The sequence below is a fragment of the Bufo bufo genome, chromosome 5 (assembly GCF_905171765.1).
Source record: "Bufo bufo chromosome 5, aBufBuf1.1, whole genome shotgun sequence".
Lineage (NCBI taxonomy): Eukaryota > Metazoa > Chordata > Amphibia > Anura > Bufonidae > Bufo > Bufo bufo.
Window position 1 is genome coordinate 154,150,093 of NC_053393.1, and position 17,502 is coordinate 154,167,594.

The 17,502-nt window shown below is 44.0% G+C and overlaps 1 protein-coding gene across 1 annotated transcript in view; it reads right to left on the minus strand.

Moving 5' to 3' along the window:
* TAF4B (TATA-box binding protein associated factor 4b) overlaps positions 1-17,502 on the minus strand; it is a 140,628-nt gene that overhangs the window by 12,472 nt on the left and 110,654 nt on the right. The window contains exons 11-13 of the mRNA XM_040433895.1: positions 9,291-9,421; positions 7,372-7,497; positions 4,657-4,713 (exon numbers count right to left, since the gene is read on the minus strand). Coding sequence (XP_040289829.1) covers positions 4,657-4,713; positions 7,372-7,497; positions 9,291-9,421 — 314 coding nt within the window. The remainder of the gene's footprint in view (positions 1-4,656; positions 4,714-7,371; positions 7,498-9,290; positions 9,422-17,502) is intronic.

The window sequence follows — 17,502 nt, forward strand, 5'->3', positions numbered from 1 at the left end:
AAACAGCTGATCGGCAGGGTTGCTGGAGTCAGACCCCCACTAATCAGGTACTGATAACCTATCCTAAGGATAGGTCAATAATATCTTTGCAATATACAAGCCCTTTAAAGGGGTATCCCTATCACATACAATAGGGGCATATCGCTAGAATATGCCCCCATTGTCTGATAGGTGCGGGTCCCACCTCTGGGACCCGCACCTACAACGATAACGGAGCGGGAAGAGCTGTGGCTGGAGGACCCTGGATTTCCCGGGGTCCGTCCACCACCAAGCGCTGATCAGATAGAAGTGAATGGGAGCGCACCATGCACGCGCGGCCCCTGCTCCCATTCATTTCTATGTGAGCAGACTGAAATAGCCGAGCTAGCGTTTTTTTTTAATGGCCCCATAGAAATGGAGGGCGGCTGCGTATGCACAGTGCGCCCTCTGTTCATTTCCCCGCTCCGTTCTCATTGTGAGGTTGCCAGCGGTGGGGCCCGCACCAATCAGACAATGGGGGCATATCCTAGCGATATGCCCCCGTTGTCTGAGATGGCAAAACCCCTTTAAGTTAATTTTCATGGCAAGGAATGACTTTGCAGTTCATTTGATCACGCTTCATAACCATCTAGCATTGCAAATTGCCACCATCAAAGCTAAAGCAGCAAACTTTGTGTCAGTCTCAAAACTTTTGGCCACCTATCCACAGAGCCCCAAAGATCACTAGATCGGGGATCCCAAACCCTTGGTTCTGGAAGCAGTTGATTGGAAAGGTGGTCAAACAAAGACCCTGCAACTTCATTATATATGGAACCGAAAGTGACGCAACAATCTCAGCCGCAGTGGGGTCAACTGCAACTGGAGGAAGCATGCTTCAACCGCATGCATGTACACAGGCCTGTATTGTACATGCGATCAAAGCAGTGCTGTTCATTTGAGAAGGGTAGGGGCCAGCGCCGCCTCACAGCACAGTGGACACTTGCCTGGCTAACGCGCATTTATAGAGCGCTGGAATCCAGAGCACAATGCTGTGCATGATGCAAGCAAAGTGATTAACTGTATGTTGAAGTTGATAGGAATTTAGTGGGGCCTAAGGAGGGTGCTGACCAATTATAAAGTAAGGTAGCTGGGTGCCTGCTAACTGTATGATGTGGGGAGAAGGAGTGTTGGGGGGCCTTAGGAGTGGGGGTAGAGTAATGTATGCATGGGCAGACTGGGAACTTAAAGTGGCTCCATGTTGTAGGTGGGTCAACACAAGTAGGCAGGGACAAGATAGGTACACAAAATACCAGCCCAGCAGAACACCACAGTGCAGTACAAAATACTGCCTCAACAGAAGCAAATACCACAGTGCTGAAAAATACTGTTTAGTTCAGGAGGGCACTTGGGGCCATTGGCTAGGTGCATAGGTACCTGATGCTCCTACAGTAATTAATTCTAAGAGCATCAGATCACTATGTACCTGACAGGCAGCTGTGAGGAGGGCTCGGGCAGCCCTTGGGCATCGGCCCATTAAGAAATTTCCCTGTAGGGTCTATGGCCAGTCTGGCCCTGAATGTATGCCAGCTGGGCACTAACTGTATGATGTTGGGGATGTAAGGGGCCTAAGAAGTGGGAGGTACAATAAAAAAAGTATGACTGCAGGGTACTGGCCAACTGTAAGCTGAATGGGCCAAAAAAGTGGGGGTAACAGTAGCACAGTATGATAGGTTATAAGTTGATCCTGGTGACAGGGCCACTTTAAAGCGGCTCTGTCACCAGGATATCAACCCTATTAAACCAGACATACTGGCTGGTAGGGCTTATGGGTCTGCAAAAAAAAACAATTTTAAAAAAATGTATGCAACACAGACGCCATCTGTATTTTGTGGATCCACGTTTTGCGAAATGCAAAATACATACGGTTGTATAAATGCACCCAAATTATGCTGTAAGCTCCACCCATTAGCCAATTTTATTGTATAAACTACCTCTACGTATTGTAGTCACAGAGGAAACTGAAGTGTCAGGGAATAAGGGATTTCTCCATTAAACTTTTGTCTGTCTAACCCAGGAAAAAGTGCAGCACTTCTTTAGGGTACGGACACACAGTCAGGTTTCCTTATGCAGTTTTAGAAACCAAAATCAGGATTGGATCATAAAATTATATAAATATATAAAGAACAGATCCAATGTCTCCTCTTTTTTTAAAACTTCTAGTTTTGGCTTCCAAAACAGCATCCGAAGACCTGACTGCGTGGCCGTACCCTTAAAAATATTAAAATGGTCCAATCACCAGGTCCAGCTGGCATACAGCCCTGTGTTCTAATGGACTTAAGAAACAAAATAGATGGAGCCTCAATTCTAAGTGATAGGGTATTATTAATATCTGTTGTACTCTATGTGGGAAATATATTAAAATATGTGTCAAAAATTGAGCCTGGAAGCTCTAGACCTGTAAATTTACTCTATTGTGGATAAAATGTTTAAAGGTTTTGTAAGAGATGCTTTTCTAGAGTAATGAAAAGTGTAAGACTGTATTGGCATGGGCTTATGAGAGATCGGCCTTGTCAAAATAATCTGATTAGCCCTATTGGGCCCGATTCTCTTTTATGACCTTGTAGAGGGATTGCACCATAAAATATTTTTTTTTGCAGATAATACTAAACTGGTTAAAGGGATTAACGCAAAAGAGGCATGGATGGCTCAGTGGTTAGCACTGGTGCCTTGCAGCGCTGGGGTGCTGGGTTCAAGTCCGACCAAGGAAAACATCGGCATGGAGATGGTATGTTCTCCCCAAAGTGTATGTTCACGCCAAAGACATACTGATAGAGAGACCTTAGATTGTGAGCCCCATTGGGGACAGTGTGATGCTAATGTCTGTAAAGAGCTGCGGAATATAGTAGCGCTATACAAGTGCACAAAATAAATAAATAAAAGAAGAGTATAATGTTACAGGTGGATCCGGATAACTGAGGCTTGGGCAGAGAATAGACATGAGATTTAACACGGATTATTGTAAGGAGGAAAAAATACATAGTAAATTGAAAAATATTTTACATTTTAGTTGACGGTAAAGTTATGGTACTGAACTTTCAACAAACTGCATAAACAAACAGTACAACCAAATATAAGAAAACTTTGTAATATATCTTATCAGAGAAAAAGGTCTCTCCCTACATATGATCCAATCTAACCTTTTAGTGCTTAAAAGTGGACATTAACGTTGCGGCTGTGTGTCCTTTTAATTCCGTTATAATGCGCCTATAGTATTACACCGGGTATAATGTCACATCTATGAATAGTAAGCTTCATTAGCAACAGAGTCATTCTAAATGCACTAACTTTGAAAGCAGGAAAGAGAAATCTAGCCAGGGATAGGTTCTTGCTGGGATTTTAGCTGGTTTGGCATCAGCTTGTACATTAATAGCAATAATAAAGTTCTTTGAAACATTCATAAACAACCTGCCGCTGACACCTTGGAGCAAAGTGTAGCAGTGCTCAGCAACAAGAAATTTCATAGTTCAGGAAGCGCAGTTAGGCGAGGAGGGGGGGGGGGGGGGGGGGGAGACTAGAAAGGTTCTTAGTATCTGAGTCATTTGGAACAAAGATCCTCAAAAATTGCATGAAATCAGACTTGTAACTATAGAAACCAATTTCTTCAGCTCCATATCACACGTCTCACACCTCAATTGTCTTTATTATCGTCTACTGTCAGATCCTTAATCAGAAATGTGAACGGGCTTGATGATTTATTCAGCAGGGGAATGAAACTGTAGGTCAAGTGAAAAAAAAAACCCGTATATCGTACACACACCTAACTCTCTGCAGCCTAAGGTACATTCATTTCATTCTGTTCCCGGTACCTCTGGGCCGTTTGCAGCAAGCGCCAATATTAAGGCTCAATTAAAATAAGCTCTAATTAGCGCAGTTCTCTTTCCTCTCAGGCTAGAAAAGTCAGGAAATGGATATTGGGAAATGTTAAAAAAAAAAAAAAAAAAACGAGTGAAGGGCTACAGACATAAATGAACGTATTTGTTGATTTGTACAGTTGCTATGCAGAGGCCTCTGGGAGCAAAAGCTTAACCAGCCTAAGCTATAAACTAAAACCCCTGCAGCTAAACATGAACTGAGCGAAAACAAGGGCTCCATCTCAGAGCCGAAAACTGCTGGGCTCAGAAAATTAAAAGCCCGAGGCATTTTCCATTTAAAACGAAATCCCAGTACCGCCTCCCAGCCAAAGAATTATAAGCAGTATCAGATTTACAAAACGAACAATTACCCTGGAAAAATGTAGCCTATTGTACAGTCCCAGATGCTGGATGTAAAAGTGCTTCCCCTCTTATTTTAACATCGCTGCTCTCCATAAGTACCAGTTACCGACCTGATAAACCCAAATCTAATATGTGGATTATCCGAGGAAGAACTTTAAAATCAATGCAGAAAAAATAAATAAATAAATAAAATAAATAAATAAATAGGTTGTCGTTCTTCCCAGGACGGTGCCTCGTTTGAAATGTTCTCCTTGCCTCAAGCGGCTTCTGTCCTTCCTGTAGGCCTATAGAAACGGGATGCAGCAGCAAAATACTCTCTGACCTAATTGTCAAGAGAACGCTTCCAACTTCTCCAGCAGGGCCCTGCACTGGCAGAGATGGGGGATCCAGAAGGAGCAAGTCCATCCCGGCCACAGCGGCTTACCTCTTTGGCTTTTTGCTTTAACTTCAGTTGCTCTGGATCTTCTTTATTTGCCCGGCTCTGTCAAAAGGCAAACAAAATAAATATATATAGTGCAAATGTTAACTCTTGCTTCACATTGCTGAACCTTGCACTTAAAGGGTTACTCGGCTGCATTCTTAAACATGCAGCAGGCAATAAATATTTAATGCATAACAATATTCTCCTGTGATTAAAAAGCTTTGCTGCAGGGAAAAGCGCCTCCGTCCAGGATTTCTAAGACTTCCCCTCATGCATTTTCATTCTGGTTTTCCATAAAGGTTGGATGCCCCAGAACTTGCCCGAGGGACCCCCGAGTGCCACAAATGCTACTTAGGCCAAGTCAATCATGACCTGCTTGCCATTTAATTTTATGTGCTGGAGCATAATGGAGTTATCAAAGTTGACAATGATGAAAATGCTAAATTATGACCCGTAAAGTATATAGTATAGGATATATCGAGGATGAATTTGGTCATCCAGTAGCCAATTGTCTGCATCTCAGGTCCTGAACATCCACAGTTTGAGTCTACGCATTTTTAGCTATCAAACATTTTGCGTGTAAGTGTGGTGGAACCTGATGGACCCTCATTAGAAGTCAATGGGGTGTCCGCTGTGCGATGGATCCATCAAAGCAGACTGAAGCCTGCATGCAGAAAACCAAAAGCTGGCAGATCTACTATTCCTACAGAATGAGTATTTTTGGAAATCTTGGCCAGATTGCTAGTATTCAGCACAAAGGCACATGTGGGTTTTGAAGTGGAATGATTGTACTATATAAAAGGGTAAGGTTCCATTCACACGTCCATAGTGTATTGCAGATCCGCAATACATCCGGCCGGCACCCCCATAGAACTGCCTATTCTTGTCCGCAATTGGGGACAAGAATAGGGCATGTTAAATGTTTTTCTGGAGCCATGGACCGGAAATGCAGATGCGGAGAGCACATAGTATGCTGACCGCATCAATTCCTGCCCCATAGAGAATGAATGGGTCCACACCCGTTCCGGATAATTTCGGAACGGGTGCGGACACATTCTATGGATGTCTGAATGGAGCCTTAGGGTATCAATCAACACAATTCGATTACATAGAATTTTGCATCATCATAAACTCAAAATCCCGCTGCAGTTTTTTTTTTCCTTCACAAAACTAAAAGCAAGGATCTTAAAACAGGGCGAGACACGTGAATGGGTCGGGTCATCACAAGCAACACTTTAATATGGCAGCAAGACCCCTGGCAAGGGGATGTCTCACTTCAGCAAGTGGCATTCATCATGTAGAGAAAGTGAATACAAAGCACTTACTAATGTATTGTCATTACCCATATTGCCTCCTTTGCTGGCTAGGCTCATTTTTCCATTACATTGTATACTGCTTGATCCCGGGGTTATGACCACCCTTCGATCCAGGACTGGTGGCAGTGCCTTCACACTATAGGAAAAAGCACTGGCCCCTCTGGTGGCCAGGACTATAGGAAAGCACACAGGCCGGCGCTTTTTCCTATAGTGTGCAAGCACGGCCACCAATCCAGGACTGAAGGGTGGTCGTAACCATGGTAACGATGTATGGAAAAGTCAGTCTATCCAGCAAAGGAAGCATTATGAATAATCACAATACATTAGTAAGTGCCTTGTATTAACTTTCTTTACATGATAAATACCGCTTGCTGAAAGAAGACAACCCCTTTACTGCGCCAGAGGAAGCCACGACCAGTTAGGTGCTGCAGGAGAAATGTAGTATTACAGTTATACATGGATGGCCCCAATCTGAGCGACAGTTTAGTGGATCACTCCAGGGACAGCCCCATAACATCCATATGCTGTAATAAGGTATTTGACTTTGAATTTAACTAAAAAAAAAAGACAATCGAAAATTTTCTAATCCAGTTTAAAATGGATAAACCTCGACAGGAATGTCAGACGATGTGCCAAATAATCTCAGTGGTGCATACTGTGAGATAGATTTGGGGCATCTGGTGAATTTTACAAAATTTACTAAGCCATGTCCTCCTTTTTTAGGCAATTTTAGACACTTTTGCACCTTGGTAGACATTTTTTGAATCTGGCCCAGCAGGGCATGTGCACTAAAGTTCAGGGTCATAACACTGATGTCCTATGCTCAGGACAGGACAGGTCATCAATATCAGATTGGAGGGTTTCTGACTCCCGGTCCCCCCTCCTGATCAGATCTTTGAAGAGGCTGCGGCGCTCATGTAAGAGATACATCCTCTTCAATGGTCACCTGCACACCGTCTACTTGGTTGTGGTGGTGCAGTGTAATGACAGTGTCTTCTCCCATTCAATCTCATTCTCCTTTTCTGACAAGCAGTGATGAAATCTTACCGGTGTTGTCAACACTGGAGTGTTTTCCCACAGGACTGGGAGAACTACTTTGCATACAGCTTTGAGGGGGGGGGGGGGTAATTATTATGGTACCGTACAGTGAGTGCCGCCTCTTATGTCTAAGCCTGTACTTTTCAGACTAAGGATATCCCCTTTAACAAACAGGGACCACACAAGGAGAAGAAAAGAAAATCTGTCAAGTATACAAGAGTACATGAGAACAACTCATTGCAATGAAATGAATAGTTAAGTGGAAAAAAAAAAAAAAAAACACATTTGTGTCTCAGAGTCCGGAGATACCCTTGTGTTTTATTTCGCTGTACAGTTTCTGAAATACGTGAAAGGACTAGCTCACCTTAGCAGCCCGAAGAAGCATTTCTCGCTCTTCTTCAGTCTTGCGTTGTTTCTCAAGGTGTTCGAGTTGTTCAAGAAACTTGAGCTGTGCTCGGACATCACTAGACTGGACATGGCGATCACTTTGCTGAAACAAATACACACCAGCAATCAACAAAGAAGTAACAAGAAAGTAGTTTCTGCCCAGTGAAGTGAATAATATACTATGCAGTAAGCGCCCCCTAGTGGTGACCACAAGCAGCCAGAGTTTTTAACATTAACTTTGCATTGGATTTTCTGAAACGCTGCAACGGAAAAATGGATCTCTACATGCCTGGCAAAGGAGGAGGATACTATTCAGGAATATTCTGAAAGCATGCTCTCATGGAAAGGTGGTCCGTGGTCTAGCAACTATCCAATAGCATTTTAAACATGACCTACTCATTTCCAGGCAATAACAGTTTGTCATCGGTCCATGTTCATTGCTGAATTTTCACCCAATGAACGATTGTTTTGGTGGAAATTGTTCAATTTTGATCAATAAGAAATAGGAGCAAGTTGCATCACAGATCACAAAAGAAAGTGCTGCGAGGACGTACTAGCAAGTTATCCAAATGGTGTACATCTGGACTGGTTAGTCATGGGCAATGCAATTCTTTACTGGTTCTCATTGAAAAGATCCAGTGGTGTCGTTCAGGCAAAGCTTTATGGGGAAATAGGTCTGTTGGCTAAATGTCTTCTGTGAACACAGTGCAGTAGACCCACAGAGGGGAAGGAACTCGCAGCCTCAGAAATGATTAAGATAATGTGACTTCAGTTCAGAGGAGAAGTGTTCGGTCTGAGAAGTGTGGCCATCACACAGAAGGTGTTTCCTGGCCCGGAATCTGGCTTAGAAGTCGCCCATATTGGTTCTAGAGACATTTTTCAGGGCACGGGGTGGGGAGGGGTGTGGTGGTTTGGTTGTGTGAACTGGGAAGGAATATTGTAGTATGAAATGCATGTAACGGGGTAACAAAATACATAAAAAAATGCTGCATATGACAAACGAAAACAGCTCAAAAAAGTGATTGTAATTCTCATTGTAAAGGAGGTTCGGCTTTGTACAGTTCTTACTGTTGCACTACACAGCAAAATAGACAAAGATACCATTCATTTGCCTCACTGATTATTTCTACTAGGGGAGACCAAGTCAAGGCAACAAAAAAAAAATAAAAAAAAATAATGTGTTTTATCATTATACTCTTAGACCGTATATTGTGAATAAAAGGTTTTGATTGATCCATAATAAACGTTTCATCACAGGCTTAGGCTGCTGCTGTGCCCCGTCCTCGTACATTACACCGAGGATCAGCCTGTTGAGATTTGCTCATTGGTAAGTCACATACATACAGCCAGTCCATCAATAAAACTGGTGACATGGTTGCTTGGGACAATCACAGGATTTTCAATATGGAGACTCCTTTTATTTTGATGCATTAAGGGCTGTTTCACATGAGCGAGTCCATTGCGGGAATCGCGCTCCGTGTGTGAGTGTGATCCTCCGCTCTGGACTTGCAGGAGCGCACGGCATTATCATGATTTATAAGGCTATGTGCCTCTGCTTGACCTTATTTCTACAGAATTATACTGACAGCTTTACGTCACTATGATGCTGTGGAAAAAAGGCCATGCAGAGACACATAGCATTATAAATCATGATAATGCCGTGCGCTCCTTCAAGTCCAGAGCGGAGGATCACACTCGCACACGGAGCGTGATTCCCGCAATGGACTCGCTCGTATGAAACAGTCCTAAACTTCACCAGAATCCACCCAGTCTCTCAAGTCGATTAGTTTTGTGTGATTCACCAAATGATTCCCAAAAAATCCCTAAAACGAATCAACCTTATCCCGAGAGACAAGAAGGGCAATGCTTAGTATTCCGTGAAGCGGTTTAAGTTACCTTGCAGTTGGTGGATCTGTGCTGTGCCGCCACCGTCAGTTTTTCAATGAGCCCTCGTAATCTTTCCTGCGTCGCATGGGAGACCAAGTTCATAACATCAGAGTTAAGTTCCTTAATGTCATGCCTTTTACCTGTGGAAGCAGAGAAAATCCATTACATGTTTTAGTGGAGGCTGATAATTGAAATAATTAGCACAGCAGGTATTCTGTTCCCTCCAGAAGTCATACCCATTAAGAATAGAGGCTTGTAGATTATGATTTTCCTGCTACACTCGCAACTTCAAAGATATTAGACACTGCATTAATAAAACGTAGCCTGGAGCTCTGGAAAGTATAGGTAATGCTTCACGTGGCCTTCTGAGGATATCTGCTTGCAAGGTCAGGTTTGGGACACCCATATTAAGCAGACAAAATAAGTCATTATAGAAACAGTATTATCAGTCCATTTACAATTACATACACACGATACCCGCGTGTCCATCACCAAATGCACAGTTACAGTGTTATTGGCACCAAGGTCAGAACCACATAAATGGCATCAAGCTAAGTAACCAATTGGATCCTTGGCTAGAGTAAAAAATATATTGCACCACTATAATGTTACCGTCACTCAGTTTTTGTTTGGTTCACCTGTTCTTACCGGTAAATGGTTATTAAAAGGGAAAGTATTGTGTAAAAGGGTTGTCTGACTTCAATGAAAGAAACACCAAAACTAATTCCCATGTAAATGTATTAACCCCTTAAGGACTCAGCCCTATTTCACCTTACGGACTTGGCCATTTTTTGCAAATCTGACCAGTGTCACTTTAAGTGCTGATAACTTTAAAACGCTTTGACTTATCCAGGCCATTCTGAGATTGTTTTTTCGTCACATATTGTACTTCATGACACTGGTAAAATGAAGTAAAAAAAAATCTTTTTTATTTATAAAAAAATACCAAATTTACCCAAAATTTGTAAAAAAATTTAGAAACAGTCTAAAAAAGTGGCCCCATTTTAGAAACTACGGGATAGGGTGGCAGTATTGTTGGTACTAGTTTAGGGTACATATGATTTTTGGTTGCTTTATATATCACTTTTTGTGAGGCAAGATAACAAGAAATAGCTGTTTTGGCACCGTTTTTATTTTTTGTTATTTACAACATTCATCTGACAGGTTATGTGATATGTTTATAGACCAGGTTGTCACGGATGCGGCGATACCTAATATGTAGGGATGTCCCGATACCGATACCGGACATTTGCACAAGTACTTGTACTCGTGCAAATGTCACCGATACCACGGCCGATACCTCATGGCCCAGATCATCGGTGGCGGAGGAGTGTCCCATCTTCTTCCGGGCGGCGGCTGCAGCGGCGTGTCCCATCTTCTCTTCCGGTCGGCGGTGGCGCTGCTCCCAGCTGATCAGCGTGGGGATGGCAGCGGATATTATACACCTGGGGGACGTGCTGGCTTGGCAGCGGCAGGAGGAGGCCGCCTCTGGCTGGGGTTCTGGATATTATCCTCAGGGGACTGCAAGAAGCTGGGCCGGAGGTGAAGAGATGGCAGGAGCTGCCGGAGCCCAGGTACTGCAGTCCATTCTTATGTTTGCCAGCCACATCTGATTCTGAGAAAGCTGTGTGACAGCCAATATGGCCGCCTCTCATAAGCAGAGCCATCCAGAGCAGAAGTGGGAGGAGCTGGCATTGAGAACTTCAGAGAAAGTGGGTGACAACCCCTGTGACTGCCGTGATGCTGGCTGCTGTGGTTGTCACCAAGGATCTACCAAACTGGGAGCACTCATACAGTCTGTGACTACTCAGTCGCCTTCATTATGCTGGCCATTAAAGGGGTTGTCACAGATTTATGCCAGAAATATGTAATGAAGTAAAGAATATCAGAGAGGTCACGTGGCTGTACTCTGTGCATCTGCATGGGAAGGATTACATCAGGCCAGGTGGGTATGATGTATGAAATGGAGAAGAAATCCAGTTAATTTCTCTCCATTTCATGTTAAAAAACAGACAAACCGTGAATAATAAAATAAGGTGGTGGTGGGGGGGCAATGGGCATATAATAGTGATCCCCAACCAGTGTGCCTCCAGCTGTTGCAAAACTACACCTCCCCAGCATGCCCGCACAGCCAAAAGCTGTGCGGGCATGCTGGGAGTTGTAGTTTTGCAACAGCTGGAGGCACATTGGTTGGGAAGCACTGTTATATGCCCATTTATTAATTTATTAACCCTTGTACAAAGGAAAAGTAAAGCAGTTGTCCATAGCAACCAAATTCCAGCTTTAATTTTTTTCATTGCTATCAGCAACTGCGCCGCTATTTCTTTGTACAAAGTTTGATAAATCTCCCCTAAGACTAAATTAAATTTGAAGTAAAAACATTACCACACCATAATTGGTATCGGTAATTGGTATCGGTGAGTACTTAAATAAAAGTATAGGTACTCTTACTCGGTCTTAAAAAAATGGTATCGGGACATCCCTACTAATATGTAATTTTTTCAGTTTTTGGGCGATTATCTTGGGTAGGGTATGATTTTTGCGAGATGAGATGACTGTTTTACAGGCACTATTTTGGGGTGCATGTGACTTTTTGATAGCTTCTATTACACTTTTTGTGATGCAAGGTGAAAAAAAATGGTTTATTTAGCAGTTATTTTTTTTAATTTTTTTACGGTGTTCATCTGAGGGGTTAGGTCATGTGATATTTTTATAGAGCCGGTCAATACGGACGCAGCGATACATAAATAAAAAAAAAGTATACATATTAGGTATCGCCACGTCCGTATTGACCGGCTCTATAAAAATATCACATGACCTAACCCCTCAGATATACACCGTAAAAAATAAAAACTGTGCTAAATAAACCATTTTTTTGTCACCTTACATCAGAAAAAGTACAACAGCAAGCGATCAAAAAATGAGCCCCTACCTGAGAGAATCGCCCAAAATATAAAAAAACTATGGCTCAGAATATGGAGACACTAAAACATAATTTTTTTTTGCTTCAAAAATGAAATCATTGTGTAAAACTTACATAAATAAAAAAAAGTATACATATTAGGTAAGTTTTACACCATGATTTCATTTTTGAAGCAAAATAAAATGATGTTTTAGTGTCTCCATATTCTGAGCCATAGTTTTTTTATATTTTGGGCGATTGTCTCAGGTAGGGGCTCATTTTTTGTAGGATGAGGTGACAGAATGGTACTATTTTGGTGGGCAAACGCCTTTTTAATCGCTTGCTGTTGTACTTTTTCTGATGTAAGGTGAAAATAAAATGGTTTATTTAGCACAGTTTTTATTTTTTACGGTGTTCATCTGAGGGGTTAGGTCATGTAATATGTTTATAGAGCCGGTCGATACGGACACGGCGATACCTAATATGTATACTCCCCCCCCCCCCCCTATTTTTTACCTTTTTTTTTTTTTACCTTTAGGCTACTTTCACACTTGCATTCAGAGCGGGTCCGTCTGATGTCTGCACAGACGGATCCGCTCCTATAATGCGGACGTTTGGATCCGTTCAGAACGGATCCGTCTGCATTATAGTTTAGAAAAAATTCTAAGTCTGAAAGTTGTTCAGACGGATCCGTCCAGACTTAACATTGAAAGTCAATGGTGGACGGATCAGTTTGAAAATTGAGCCATACTGTGTCAACTTCAAACGGATCCGTCCCCGGAAGGCAGCGCAGATGCCTCAGGAAGGCATCGCGCTGCCTTCCATGCCATCGGGTCCCCCCACAGCCCCATGGGGACCCCATGGCACCGCCGACCAGCGCACCAGGTAAAAAGCCGCAAACCGCAGGTCTGAATTGACCTGCCCGCCGGTGATCGGAACTATAGATGACGTACCGGTACGTCATGGGTCCTTAAGGGGTTAAACCCATATATAGTCAAATTAGCAACACCAAAAGAGATATATGGATCCTCACTATGTCATATGAAATAATGTACCAACACTAAGTATAATCAATCAACATAATTTTATTATAATCACTATAATTCACATGATTGGCAGAACACCATGTTAAAATAAAGATTGAAAACAATGGGGCTGGTGGTGCAGGATTGGTGGACTATTAGATAAAGTGCGAGTGCAGGCATGCGGTCAGCAGTAGAAATAAAAACTACGACCAGTAGCGGTCAGCTGCACAGTAGATAGGCTGCACAGAATGAAAGATAAATATAAAAACGTGTGCAAAGCAAGGGATGTATCTGGCACCCTATCAACATCAAATTATCAGTATCAAACCATCTTATACAAAATCAGCAAGTAAAAAGCCCTTCAAGGTAAATGTGCAGCACCAGGGGCGTGGCCTGAGAGCGCATGGAGTAGGACGCACCGCTCACAGCTCCTGCCGGCATCCTGATTATAAGTGTGGTAGCAACGTCTATTTCGAGTAATCTTTCTTACCTGGTGGGTGAGTGAAGACCGGACATGCCGCGAAAATCCAGCAAAGGGCCGCGATACGATAGGCCGGAGGTGAGCCAGCATGGCGCCGAGGAGGAAGAGGGGCCGGCCTCCCAGTCCAAACTGAGCCAGAGTGCGGCCGCAAAGTTAAGCAAGTTTGCCCGCGCTGATAACGGTGTGGGAGACTGGGTAGAGGAGAAGGAGACAGACGTGCATAATTCCTCTGAACAAGAGGACGGATCCCTGGAGGGGGAGACCCTGGATGCGGCGGAGTGGCCGCCATTAACCCCTGCATGTCCAGCCAAAAGCACGGTAGGCCCCAAAGATGCGGCTAATGAAGAGCCCACGTTAAAAGATATTATGGCTGCTGTGGCTAGCTGTAACAGTACCCTGAAGGTGCTCTCTGTACAAGTTGGTAGCCTGAGGTCAGATGTGTCTATAATTAGGCACGACCTACACAAGAAATCTGAACGCACCTCTGAATTGGAGAAGAGGGTGTCTACTATAGAAGATGAGGTTCGGCCTCTGCAAATGGCGGCAAAAACAACTGCTAAGGACATAGCTGCTTTATATGCTAAAACTGACGATCTGGAGAACAGGTCCAGAAGGAACAACCTGCGGATTGTGGGAATGCCAGAAAAGACGGAGGGAGATAACGCTACAGAATTTGTGGAGAAATGGTTGCATCAGCTATTTAATGAGAAAGGTCTATCTTCCCTGTATGCGGTGGAGCGGGCGCACAGAGTCCCCATGCGGCCGCTTCCGCCAGGCAGACCACCTCGTCCTATACTGGCGAAGATCCTGCACTTTAAAGACCGGGACACTATCCTGCGGCAATCGAGGGACAATGAGGAGATGGTCCTGAATGGGGTGAAAGTGTCCATATTTCCAGATTATTCCAATGAAGTGCAGCGGAGGAGAAGCAGATTTATGGACATAAAAAAAAGGCTGAGAAGTCTACAAGTTCAATATGCTATGTTGTTTCCTGCTAAACTGCGAGTGGTGGCATTGGGATCCACCAGATTTTTTGAAGATCCGGAGGAGGCGGCGCAGTGGCTGGACGTCCACGAGCGACAATTGAGAAGTGGGGCCCTGAACACTTGAAGGAGGCTAAGATATAGTTTCTTATGTTCACTTTATATTTGCATTTGCACTCTAAGGTTGCTATAAAGGTTGCACCAGTTAAGAAGTGTATTATGTAATGCTACCACAAGGTAGATCCTGTGGAGGGAGTAGGTTGCTGAGAGTAAAATGGATTTCTCAGATGTGAAGAGGATTCTCTACCTGAGAGATGTTGTTATAATCTTTTATGATTATTATATGTTGGGGGGTAAGTTGCTCTCAGATGGCCCAGTTTTAATGTGTGAGGTTGATATCATAGGGAAAATGTTCCCCAGGTATAGGAATTTGATTGGGAAAGGGGGGGAGGGGGGCGGGAGTATGGCGAATGGTAAGGCGCCTGGAGCTGATGGCCTCCCAGTGGAGGTGTATAAAAAGCTGCAAGGGATATTACTTCCTGAATTACTTAAGGTGCTTGAGCACTTATTGGAGGCAGGTTCGTTACCACATTCGATGCGGGAAGCTATAATAGTGGTTATGGGTAGGGAGTTGGGGGGGAAGAGATAAGGTCTTGAAATATGAGCTGAGGAAGTTGGAGTGGGATGTGAGATCCAAGTATGGTCTGAAGTTCTATCATGTCACAGGTGATTAGAGTTTTAAGCTGGAATGTGAGAGGAATGGCAGATGCACGAAAGAGACAGTGTGTTTTTCAATACTTGGGGCGGTTTCAGCCGGCTATAGGTTGTCTTCAGGAAACGCATCTGATTGGTGAAAATCTACACTGGATGAGTAAAAATTGGGTGACATATGCATTGCATTCAACCCATTCTTCTCACTCTAGAGGGGTTAGTATGATTGTGCATAGTAGCATTAGGTATGAACATATGCAGGAATGTGTGGATGCGGATGGTAGATATGTGTGTGTGGTGTGTAAGGTGGACGAAATACAGGTGGTGCTGGTGTCTGTGTATGTGCCTCCACCGTTTGCATCCCCATTGATAAGAGAGATTATGGACTTTGTGGCGGACTTCCCTGGGCTGCCGTGGCTACTGGTTGGGGACTTTAATTGCACGCTAAATGACTCCTTAGATAGATGCCGGGTAGAAGGAGCAGGGTTTACCGGGGAGTGTGGCTCCTAGAAATATTATGGGTGAAATAGGTGTGCATGATGTATGGAGATTGCGTAATCCTGATAAGCGTGAATTCTCGTGCAGATCTGCCGCGCATCATTCGTTATCGCGTATTGATTTGGCCCTTGTTAATGATATAATGCTGCCACTGGTTGGGGATGTTGTCTATCATCCTCGGTCGTTGTCTGACCATTCTTTGGTGCAGATAGACTTGTGCCTGGGGGTGCTCAGACAGGGACCGAGGCTGTGGAAGTGTAACTCACATTGGCTAAATGTGCTGGGTGATCTGTCCGGGATATCTCTTGAAATTAAGGAGTTTTTTGCTATTAATACAGGGACGGCCTCGGTACCGGGTGTTTGGGACGCCATGAAAGCATTCCTGAGGGGAGTCTTAATGAAAGAAATTAATAAGCATAAATCTAGGTCTAGGGAGGCAGATGTTAAGGCGCATGTACTGGTGGCTGAGGCGGAGAGAGAGTTTGGTAGATCCCCCACCCTGATTAATAGCGAGGCGCTGGCGTTTGCTTAGGAGCAGCTGAGGTGTCATTTAGTGCAGGCTGCAGAGAGAAAGAGAAGTTTTTACCGTCAGAGATCCTTTGAAGAAGGTGAGAAGGTGGGACATCTGTTGTCGGTGGTATCACAGGCTCAGAGAGGCTCCTCTTGTATTCAGGAACTGAGAGATGGCAGAGGGAATAGTAGCCAGGACACGAAAGGAATATTAGATATTCTAAAAAGCTTTTATGTATCTCTATATGCTTCCACTGGCTCTAGTTCTGAGGAGGCTCTTAATGAATTTCTAGGGGAGGCACAGTTATCGAGGCTGTCAGAGGAGGATAGAGTAAGGCTGGAAGAGCCGATTTCACTGGAGGAACTGGAGGCTGCGCTTGGGGGTATGGCGAATGGTAAGGCGCCTGGAGCTGATGGCCTCCCAGTGGAGGTGTATAAAAAGCTGCAAGGGATATTACTTCCTGAATTACTTAAGGTGCTTGAGCACTCATTGGAGGCAGGTTCGTTACCACATTCGATGCGGGAAGCTATAATTGTGGTTATACCTAAACCTGGGAAGGATCCTAAAATACCGGATTCCTACAGACCAATTTCGCTTCTCACAGCTGATGTTAAGCTCCTGGCGAAGGTGTTGGCGAACAGGCTGTCCAAAGTAATTCTGACCATAGTGCACCCGGATCAGACGGGTTTTATGCCTGGGAAATCGACGGCTATTAATCTCCGTAGGCTGTATGCTAGCTTAAATATTCCGGCGGATAACTGTGGAGACAGGGCCTTGCTTGCTCTTGACGCCGCTAAGGCGTTCGATAGTGTGGAGTGGAGTTACTTGTGGGGGGTCTTGAAAAATATGGGTTTTGGAGCACGGTTCATTCAGTGGGTAAAGGTCCTATACTCTAGTCCTAAGGCGAGAATTAGAGCTAATGGAGGGTTGTCAGATTGTTTCGCTCTTGCCAGGGGCACCAGACAGGGATGCCCATTGTCGCCCTTATTGTTTGCTCTCGCAATAGAACCGCTTGCGGCGCATATTCGCTTATCAACAAATATAGTGGGGTTTAGATATGGTGGGCTGCACAATAAAGTGGCTATGTACGCTGATGATACTCTGCTTTTT